Genomic DNA, 10989 nt, shown 5'->3' with positions numbered 1-10989 from the left:
ATACCGAATCAAACAGAAGCTCTCATAGGAGATCTTCCATTTCCATAAACTAAATAATGCTAAATTTAGATGTTGCATTACGAATTGCGGATTAACCTACGCGTTTCTCAGATGCTCCCTTGCCCTGTTTCCCACTCGGTACATTGTAAAAATCTTATCCAAGTTCATAAACAAGCGCTTTGTTTTGACGCAGAATGACTCTTGAGAAAAGTTGTCCCATCTTTTCATCATACTAGTGATTTTTTTTCTGATTTTTTAGAAGTTTGTTCGCTTCGTGATACCTATTTAAAAACTATTCACCTCGTAGTTGGTTGATTTTTGACAAAAATTACCTCGCGTTAACTTTAAATCAATCGGAATTATAGATATTAAACGTTGATGCAATTTGCAAATTAAATTTTCACATTTTAATTTCTTTATTATCTAGATATGGGTGTAAATGTAACAAGGAACTTTGTCATTCCAGTGCTAGGATTAATTCTATTTTTCACCAATTCTGGTATGTTCGCTTTTCTAAATAGGTATTTTATTATTATGTTTACCAACCTGTTTAATGATATTCACAGCGATGAATTCTGGGCGTGTTTATTTAAATTTGCTTTTAAAAATAATAGAGTAACACGTGTTCGCAGGTTATTCAATTCGCTGCTGGTTGTGTGATTCTTCAATTGACCCACGATGTGGTGATCCATTTGATAACAGCACTATCCCTATTGCGGATTGTGCATTGATTTATGCTCGTCCACCTCTGGATTCTGGTGTAAAATTCACAATGTGCGGAAAAATAAAATACTATAAGGGTAAGTAAGGCTCCCATGACGTATTTAGGATATAGAATTCGACCATAGGTATTTTTTACAAATCGAATGCGACGCGTTTCTTTTCAATTTTCAGGTAATAATCGTACAGCCTTTATTTCTCGTGGCTGTCTTCAAGAAGGAAACAGTACGGCAGTATACTCATGTAATTCTACGTACTACCAAACGAACGTTTTTGGATTAAATAGTTCTTGCAGCTCTTGCTCCTATGATCTTTGCAACTCTCAAATAACCTCTGCAGCACCGACTTCATCTCAAATAACCTCTGCTTTACTGGTTTCAGCGATAATGTTTATAACGAAAATAACTATTTTGTGAATCTTTTCTCAAATACCTATACTTACTTATGCATTTACCGATCGTAGGCACTAGGCAGTTACTCTGATAGAAAAAGATAAGTACATCTGCGTTAAAAAACACAATTCATGTCTCAGATTTTATTTATTTTACTTTACCTAATACTTAAGTAGGTACTTGTTCATACGAAATTAAATATATTTCTCGTAATTTAATATGTTTGTATTTTGTAGTTCTTGATTTTTTAAATATGTGTGAGTAAGTACCTACATACCTACCTATTTGAAAATGCAAGTAAATTTACATAAGAAGATATTGAAACATCCTTAAAACATGTTAAAATGACATGAACACATTTTAAAAACTAAAAAGCATTAAAATTATCTATTAAAACTAGGTATAGGTACCTATACCAAAAATACTGACGAAATTTCATCAAAATTTGCTAAAGTTTACAATACTGCGTTATGATAAAATACGAGTAGTATGAAAATGTTTTTTAAGTTTTCGAACATTTTTGATGCGTTTAATGCTATTTCAGGGTTCTTACTGCATTTTAAACCCAATTTTGCAATTTCAAGGTATTTTCTGCCAATTGATTAATTTTCATAACTTTTTGCTGAAAAATTTTTTTTGTCAAAATTTCCAGAAAGTCTTGCTGATTTCATCTCAAAAAATCTGCTTGTCTATCAAAATTGTCAAAAAATCACTTTTTTATAGAAATTACCAAAAAAACGTTATTTTTTCTGTCAAAATTGCAAAAAATTTACTTTTTGTAAAAATTTTAAAAAAATTCCTATGTTTTGTCAAAATTGCTGAAAAAAACTTTTTTTTTTCGATTAGGTAAAGTTGTTAAAAAACTGTTTGTCTGTAAAAAATTGAAAAAAAAAACTTTTCTTAACAAAAATTACGATTGCTGAAAAGTTTTGATTTATGGCTGAAATTTCAGAAAAAGACTTTTTTAAATCAAAATTTTCAAAAAGCGTTGCTCTTTTGTTGCAAAAACTCTGCTTGTTTTCCAAAATTGCCAAAAAAAAAAGTTTTTTTTATACAGTATACACAAAAGTAGTGCTCGGTGGCTTTTATTTCCAAGTGGAAAGAGCTAGGGAGATGAAAGAAGCGGCGTTGAGTAGGGAAAAATAAGGGCTTTCAAAAGCAACCTTGAAAATTTTAGGTCCAAGCACAGGGTGTTCACAAATTGAAAAACCGGTTTGGTCAAAAAATTCAAACTGGTTTTTACTGGCGCAATGTATTCAACACACTAATGCGATAAAATCGTAAAATGAATTTTTTGAAACCGGTTCATTAATTTGCAACCTGTTAACAAAAAATACCCAAAAATTGTAGATAGAGAAAAAAGCTTGAAACAAAAGTTGTAGAGCATGAAAAAATTACACAATTCTGTTCAATCACGTTTTGAAACTGGTTCATTGGTTCGAATTTTAGCAACCAGTTTTTGAAAATATCCTAAAAATTAAAGATAGAGAAAAAATCGCGGAACAAAAGTTGTAGAGCTTAAAAAATTGAACCATTTTCGCTGATCAGATTTTGAAACCGGTTCATTAATTCGCAACCAGTTATCAAAAATTTCCTAAAAATTGGAGACCGAGAAAAAAAACGAAGCAAAAGTTATGGGACGTGAAAAATTAAACAATTCTGTCCAAACACGTTTTGAAACTGGTTCATTAGTTCGCATTTAGCAACCAGTTTGTGCAATCGCCTAAAAATTAATGATAGAGAAAAAAACTTGAAACAAAAGTTGTAGAGCTTGAAAAATTGAACCATTTTTGCTGATCTGATTTTGAAAATGGTCAATTAATTTGCAACCAGGCAACTTTCAATGGCTTGCTGCGAATTATTGAACTGGTTTCAAAATCTGATCAGCGAAAATGGTTCAATTTTTCACGCTCTACCTATAACTTTTGATTCAAGTTTTTTTCTGTATCTTTAATTTTTAGGTGATTGTCAAAAACTGGTTGCTAAATGCGAACCGATGAACCAGTTTCAAAATGTGATTGAACATTGAACAGAATTGTGTAATTTTTCACGTTCTACAACTTTTATATCAAGGTTTTTTCTCTAACTACAATTTTTGGGTATTTTTTGTCAACTGGTTGCAAAATAAGGAACCGGTTTCAAAAAATTCATATCACTTTTTTGTCGCCTTAGTGTGTAGAATACATTGCGCCAATAAAAACAGTTGGAATTTTTTGACCAAACAGGTTTTTTAATTTGTGAACACCCTGTGCATGGACTTGATATTTTTAAGGTCGCTTTTAAAAGTCCTTATTTTTATTTTTTCCCTACTCAAGGCTGCGCCGCTTCATTCATCGCCTTGTGGCACTACTTTTGTGTCATACTGTAAATTATACCAAAAAGTCTTGTTTTTTTTGCTACAATTGCAAAACTTCGATTTTTTTGTAAAAATTGTAAAAAATTACAACGATTTTGCCCAAAATTACCAAAAATCCGTATCTTTTCAAAAAATCAAAATTGTTGATTTTTTGCCAAAATTGCAGAAAAAGACTTTTTTTGGTCAAATTTTTCTAAAAGTCTTGTTTTTTTGTTGCCAAAAAAATTGTTTCTTTCAAAATGACCAAAAAACCCCTTTTCTCATAAAAAATTACTAAAAAGTTCATTTTTGTCAAAATTCTATTTTTTTGTAAAAATTGTAAAAAATTACCATAATTTTGCCCAAAATTGCCAAATTCTGTACTTTTTTTTCAAAAAATCAAAATTGCTGAAAAAGTCTTGATTTTTTGGCAAAACTGCAGAAAAAAACGTTTTTGGTCAAATTTTTCCAAGTCTTGCTTTTTTGTTGCAAAAACCCCCACTTTCTTATAAAAATTACTAAAAAGTCCATTTTTTGCCAGAATTGCAAAAAATTCTACTTTCTTGAAAAAATTTTACAAATGCACGGATGTTTTATACCTTCTTTTTGTTGCCAAATACAATTCTGCCCTTCATATGTACGTTTGATCATGGTTAAGCAAACATACATACACATAGGTACATCTACGACATACGAGAATCAATGCAGGTAGAGGTGACAGTGATTGGTTAAAAGAAGGTGTTACCTGTTGATATGACCCCCTATATTTACATTCACTAAGCAAGAAATGGCTGTCGGATAAAAAATACTAAATCCACGAACCTAAACGTACCACACCCCTCTAAGTAAGTACGCATACATAATCACAATCGCAGCAGCGAATGAAGGTCGTCTGTCTCTCTGTACCTATAATTCCAACGTACATACGCTTAAAACGTGCCATATAAAGCGATAAAAACCTTAACACCTGCGTTGTTGTTGAACATCCAACATACCTAACCAACTGTTGAGATTTAATCCAAAAATTTTGACGATTTTGACGATTTTTTCTACTCCCAATAGCTCGATTGATTTATCAAAGAAGAACCTACTTTCTTACCTACGTTTCATATTTACATGGTCTATATTCGATGAAAATCGTTCGAAGCACTACAGATGCACTGATTTGTTTCTGCTTATAGCACGTATAAATCATATTCGTGTAGCCTAGTATTGTACCCAGTTTTATTTTAGGATACTTATATTCGCTCTTCTAGCATGTGTGCGGCGTTATTCCATGCCAAGGCAACCAACCGCTTAAAAATGATGTCATCGTATCGAGACAATTAGTACTACGGTTATCATACCAATAATAAAGAGTAGTTGATTGATATTATTATTAGTGTACGAAAACAAAACACCAGAAGTGATCTGTGTTTGGTAAAAATTAAAATTTTTCAATTAATTAACCCATAAGTATACATTGTGATGCGTATTTTCGTTTTATTAAATCGTATGGTCGTAGATAATTAGGTACGATATTTCGTTTTCTATTTCGCGTTCTTTTCTGGTTTTTTCCCCTTGAGAACAACTTCGTAGAGTTCGTCAGTGCGTAATTAGAATTACCTGTGTAGTTTTAAATGAACTTTTTGTGCCACTTTTTAAATTGAAAAAAAATGCAGTTACTCCTGACTCACGACATGTGTATTTGAAAAACAAATTACGTTTATGAAAATTGAAAGAAGTTCACTATTCGTACGATTTTCACCTTCCAGCGTCTCGATACATTGGTGTAATTATTTAATATTTTAAATATAGAAACTCAAACTCGAACGTGATAAATATGTACGAATACAAAATATCAATATCGTGCGTTCTGATTTGTTTACTTTACCTACCAACAGGTGAGAATTTATTCAAATTATTTTTCCAAACATATCCATATAAGCGAACGAATGATAGGCATAGACTGTCTGTTGCCTACCTATTATCTACCTAATATTTTATTAACAATAAGTACATTTATGTAATTCAAACATGTGATGTTTTTTAAATCCGCAGGAAACAGTTTGAAATGCGGTGTTTGTCGATCGGAGTTTAATCTTAATTGCTTAGATGCCTCCTTAGTAACTACTACGGAAACGTGCCCATCAACTAAACCATATGTGTGTCGAACAATTGAATATTACAGTAATGAAGGTAAGTTTGACGTTTAAAAAAATAAATAAATAAAAATTACCAGCGTTAAAAAAAAACAAGAAAAAAATAAAAGAAACATCGCCAACAAAAAACTTAGCAGCTTATGAGCTTAAAACCACCCATGTGCTTTTTAATTACCATCCTTGTGCTAAAAAAAAACCTATTTGGTATTATTAGCATCAATTTTTTAACCTAGAAATTGAACTAAGTAAATACGAACATTATGCTGGGAATTGTCTAAACTTTATCCTCACATGGTTATGACTTATGAGGTACACTGTATAAAATAAATTTTAATTAGTTTTGAAATTTTGAGAAAAATAAACGAATTTTGAACTTGTTGAATTTCATCGCATTTTCTATTGTTTTTCATTGGTTCTCAATCTCAAGTTCAAAAAAGTGAATAAAATTGAATACTTAAAAATTCTAAATTTTGATATTGTAAAAAATCTGGCTCTTGGATGAGAAATTATTCAAGAAAAAAATTAAGGAATACTTACCTAATAATTTTTTTTTGAAATTTTTTAAACCATTTTTTGTAGAGAACTGAACATTTTTGTCCCCTTAAAATTATTTTCATTTGAAATCAGAGAGAAATGCCAGCATTTCTGAAAATTGAAAAAAATTAAAAATAAAAAAACTAAAAAATACGATGAAAAATATTTCATTGAAAATTCTCAATTTCTGCCACGGAGTTTTCCTAAATACTTAATCCTCTTTTTAAGGTGAAGAAAACCTCTCCAAAGTGACACAAACAAATGTTGGTAATGTTTAGAGCTCCTCTACCTCCACGCTGGAAAATGTCAAAAAAATAAAATGAAGCAAACGTCTGTGAACCATTTTTTTTAATTTTCTTTTTCAAGAAAAAGGCTTCCTCGATTCTTTCATGGTTCTCCAAGTTATGTTGCCCACATGTATAGCTTCAAAAAATTGAAAAAAAATCAGAAAAGTAAAACGCAGAACAAATTTTTTACTCCAGCAGGTAATCCCAGTGTTAAAAAATTGAAAACAATTATTTAAATGCATTTTTTCAATTCAAAAATTTTTTAACGGAATTATTTACAGCAATTTTGACGCAAAAATAAAACTTTAAAAAAAATTTTTGAAATAAATTGGGGAACTGAAGAGACCTTTTTCTTGGAAAATAAATTTGTTTTAGAGGAACATATGAAGAATCTCAGGTAAAAATATCAAGTTAGAACAGAACTAATCCGATCAACAACACTTGGGTAGCCAGAAATCTTTGCTCGAAGGGATTTTGACCTCACAACTTCGGGGGGAGGGAGAAAGGGGTCAATATTTTTACACCTACATTTTTCACGTTTCGATTTTGGGGGGGGGAAGAGTTTTACTATCTCTGTCATTCGGTTTTAAGATTTTTCAACTTGTTTTGAGCATTATTTTATCAGGTCCCCAATTAAAAAATTAGTATGATACTTTTTCAACGTGGTTGTTCTAAAAAAAAAATTTCCAATATCTGAAATTAAGAATAAAATTTAAATCATGAGTAAGTACAACGTAAAATAAAGCTAAACCGATTTGTAATTTCAGATAGAAGAAATCACATCGCACGAGGCTGCGTTGAAGAAAAAGACGGAAGCAATAACGATGCCTGCTCAAAAACCAGACTTATATTTTACACAAAAGTAAACAGTTGTCAAACTTGTAACGGAGATCTATGCAATATTAATCGAAGAATAAGTTCGAGCAATACAGCAGGCCAGAGTGAATCTCGTAACGTTAAACAAAATTTTGCCGCCCCTCAGCAAGAGAAAGATTTTGGGATACCCGACATGACGAACTATAATCAAAAATCACTTTCAATTTCCATACAATCAAGTTTTTCCATCGTAATTGCATGTTTGTCTTCCAATATATTGTACAAAATGTATCATTATTATTTATAAAAAAAAATCTCAACGTAACAGGTTTTTATTTTTGTATAATAGCTAAAAAATAATGTTAAATTATTGTGCATTTATTTGTTGTTACCTATTGTAAATAGTGATATGCCTAATTATAATTTGCTTTATTTTATTATTGGACAATGGACTATTCAATAAGCAGGTATAGGTGGTTTTTTTCCTGCATAGAATTGAACAGCACTAATACAAGGATATTTCTGTCAGATACTTCAATGTCGAACTCTTTTCTATCAGGGATAGGTACTTAATTATTTATTTTTGATATATGATGATAACTCATATCAGTAATTTATTTAATTAACGAATGAACTGAGCCATTAGCTTCTACTCAACTGTAAAAATCGTATCACCTTTAACCGGTAACTTCCAACTTCAATTAACGTAACCTGAAAATTTTAAGATAATGTACTCGTACCTACTTGCAAATATTAAATCAAAATGTTTGTAATTCTCTGTAATATTCTTCGAATAAAAATGCTCATCGTTAGCGATTTTTTATCAGAATAAATTTTATTCGATAAATCGAACGAGAATATTTTAAATTCGAGCTTTCAAAACAAACTTACGACTGGTGTCTCTTCGAAATACCGAACAGGTACTTCTTTTTATTCGTGAAAAAATACACCATTTTAGCATCGTAATCAAAATAAGCATTTGAAAAATTGTGATTAAAAATGTAATCAAAGATACGTTCAGAAAAACTCGTATCATTTATATAGTCTCGAAACAACATTAAAACGTATCAAAGGTTAAAATGAATATTTTCTTATTCAATGCAAAAAGGCACCTTGAAGAGATGATTAGACGACGAGACATGTAAAAGGAAAAGTGAAAAGAAAGAATTACGAGTATTTCGACCTAGACGGATGAGTTTATTGATCGGTCAACAACTACGAATATATTAAGCTTATTTATTTCTATAATTTAGAAACGAAAAATAAATAATCAATCTTAAAATAATATACCTGATATCAACATACAGTACATAATATTTGTAAAATAAGAATCCGTTTTAAAATTAGTGGAAAACTCGTACCAAAGTAACGTTATTTTTCACTCATGGCAACTGAATATAAATATTACAAGTACACAAACTCGGTGTGAAGCTTAATAAGTGATTACTGTACAAAATTACTTTCACAACTCTCGTATGCTTGCATAATGATGAGATTAAATCACAAAAATATTAAATTAATCGTATTGGTATCATGAGTCGTATTAAAAAGAAAAAAAAATTAAGACAAAACTAAAACTTAAGTAAGTAAGTTCTTAAATTATAATATTTAAAAAAAAAAACATTCATGTGATAAAAATTGTGATTTAAATGATTTTATGCCAGTTCAGTCTCTCTAAGAAATTTTGTACAAGACAAAAAAAACAACAACAAACAGGTGATACATTAGATGGCTCATTTTTGTGCTCACTTAGTAGCTAAACAACAATTTGATATTAAAATTAATACTAAGTTTCGTTGCAGAAAATGAGATCTACAAATATAAAATGTTTCATGATGAATGCGACACATGACGCATTTTTGGTTAATACTGGTTATAAATTTTCAACGTAGAGTAAAACAAGGAAAAGTAATTACACATATAATTAACATCGACATAATAGATGTTAACGACGAATTGAATGAGTACGTAATCTAATTCCGAACATTAGTCATCTCAGTAGGTATACGCACAACTTCCGCAACACAACATTCATACCAAAAATTTACATTCGAAATAAACAAATTTCGAAAAAAAAACACACACACGCACACTAATTCATTTCGAGATGAATAATTTTGCAAAATACTGTTCGAAAAAGAATAAAAATTACATCATGAAAAGGCAAGTCATCGTTGAAAAAGAAAAAGCTTGATTAGTAGTTCAGGCACTATAAGGCGTATTTGCTTTCTTCTTTCTTTTATTGAGTAAAGCGTTATTCGAGTTGCTGAGTGCTTTAATTGGACGTTGATCGTAATCCACTCGCATTGTAGCCAAAGAACGAGTCATTTCTTCTTGAACTTCGGGCCAGTTTTCTTCGCCTTCTTTCAACAGACGTCCGGTATGCAAAGGTGTCTGTGGTACTTCGGTATGTTTAGCTATCCAAGGGTTTCGCATAACTTGGTCAATAGTAAGACGTTTATTCGAATCTACGCACAGCATTTCTTTAATCAAGGTTTTCGCATCTTGCGATACATTACTCCATTCAGGATCGGGGAAATCAAACTGGCCGGTTTTAATACGATTTTTCATACCGGGCGAAATTGGCTGGCCATGGTTACTGAAGAAAGGTGGAAATCCGCACAATAATATGTACATGATCACTCCTAAAGACCATATGTCGCAACTTTTATCGTATTTCTCCGGTCCGAGTACTTCGGGTGCTACATAGTACGGTGTGTAGCAAGGCGTTTGGAGGGTTGTTTTGGAGTTAATCTCTTTGGCGAAGCCGAAATCGGTTAATTTCAACACGGCATTCGGTTCGTTCGACGTATACAGTAAGTTTTCCGGTTTCAAATCTCGGTGAGCGATGTTCATATCGTGTAAGTACTTGACAGATGTGCAGATTTCTCTCATAATTTGGGCAGCTTCTCGTTCGGTGAAGGCGCCTTCTTGACGATCTTGAATTCTTTGAAATAATTCGCCTCCTTCCATCAATTCCATGACTACCAATAAGCATTTATTACCCAAGTAATCGTTTTCGAAAACGTCGATTATACTGACTATATTTTTACATCCGCTGGCTCTCCAATGAATATCGACTTCGCGCCGGGCTTTGATACTATCCTGTAATACTTTTAAAGCATATTGTTTACCAGTTTTTTTATCCACACATTGTACAACTTGTCCATTGATACCGAGCCCCAAGACATCGCTGGAAATTTCGTACTCGTCGGAGATCGGGTTCGTTTTGGGAATAAATCTGTTAAACTGCGTCATTATGGTATTTTTTATCGTGTACTTCGAACAAGCTGTAAAACGAATGTTTTAAAACACACGTATTTTAACCCATAACTTAATAGAAACGCACCTGATTGTGGAACTGACGAAAACTTGATACTACCGCGACATAATTCATACGTAAAAGTGCATGATGCTTTGATATTCAACGCTGATTCTTTTCGAACGTACTACACTTCTTATGTCAGAATTTGGAAATAAATAAACTAACATTAATCACATGCAAACACGGTTCGTAACGTTATCTCATTAATTATGAATTTCTGACAACCAGCGAATAATGCAGTTCGTTTAGAACGCGGATTTTTTTATATCGGTGTATTTGGATCGTTTTCGGATGCAATTTATCTCATATAATTGCTCGAAAGATCAAAATTTCCAAAAGAATGTCGAATTTTTTAAAGGAAATCCATGAAAATTTTGAAGTTTTGATATTAAATTTCATGGCAAAAATTTCATTGATAAGAAACGATGGCATTTTTCAA

At 31.5% G+C, this 10989-nt stretch overlaps 2 protein-coding genes across 3 annotated transcripts; one reads left to right on the top strand and one right to left on the bottom strand.

The window, feature by feature from the left end:
* The first annotated feature begins 4593 nt into the window (after positions 1–4593).
* LOC135845564 (uncharacterized) lies at positions 4594–8041 on the top strand. 2 transcript variants are annotated; one of them, XM_065364198.1, is made up of 3 exons: positions 4594–5330; positions 5488–5625; positions 7177–8041. In XM_065364198.1, exons 1-3 carry the CDS (start codon positions 5270–5272, stop codon positions 7530–7532), a joined length of 555 nt encoding a protein of 184 aa, XP_065220270.1. In that variant the 5' UTR covers positions 4594–5269; the 3' UTR covers positions 7533–8041. The 2 variants fall into 2 exon arrangements, 1 of the variants encoding a protein (XP_065220270.1); XR_010558775.1 differs by having other exon boundaries at positions 4595–5330; positions 5488–5629; positions 7181–8041.
* Positions 8042–8401: 360 nt separating this feature from the next.
* Positions 8402–10947, bottom strand: MAPk-Ak2 (MAP kinase-activated protein kinase 2). The gene is made up of 2 exons (XM_065364192.1): positions 10575–10947; positions 8402–10515 (listed from the first exon to the last, which is right to left on the bottom strand). The coding sequence occupies exon 2, from the start codon at positions 10481–10483 to the stop codon at positions 9428–9430; it is 1056 nt and encodes a 351-aa protein (XP_065220264.1). The 5' UTR covers positions 10484–10515; positions 10575–10947; the 3' UTR covers positions 8402–9427.
* Positions 10948–10989: the final 42 nt, after the last annotated feature.

This window comes from Planococcus citri, chromosome 4 (genome assembly GCF_950023065.1).
Source record: "Planococcus citri chromosome 4, ihPlaCitr1.1, whole genome shotgun sequence".
In the NCBI taxonomy this organism is placed as follows: domain Eukaryota; kingdom Metazoa; phylum Arthropoda; class Insecta; order Hemiptera; family Pseudococcidae; genus Planococcus; species Planococcus citri.
The sequence above is the reverse complement of the archived record's forward strand: the minus strand, read 5'-3'. Positions and strand labels throughout refer to the sequence as shown.

What these genes read in the sequence shown, in the direction of transcription:
- LOC135845564 (XM_065364198.1), top strand. Translation starts at nt 5,270, where the DNA reads ATGTACGAATACAAAATATCAATATCGTGCGTTCTGATTTGTTTACTT. An exon ending in TTTACTTTACCTACCAACAG is followed by an intron (nt 5,331 to 5,487) that starts GTGAGAATTTAT and finishes TTAAATCCGCAG; the next exon opens with GAAACAGTTTGAAATGCGGT. An exon ending in TGAATATTACAGTAATGAAG is followed by an intron (nt 5,626 to 7,176) that starts GTAAGTTTGACG and finishes TTGTAATTTCAG; the next exon opens with ATAGAAGAAATCACATCGCA.
- MAPk-Ak2 (XM_065364192.1), bottom strand. Translation starts at nt 10,483, where the DNA reads ATGACGCAGTTTAACAGATTTATTCCCAAAACGAACCCGATCTCCGAC.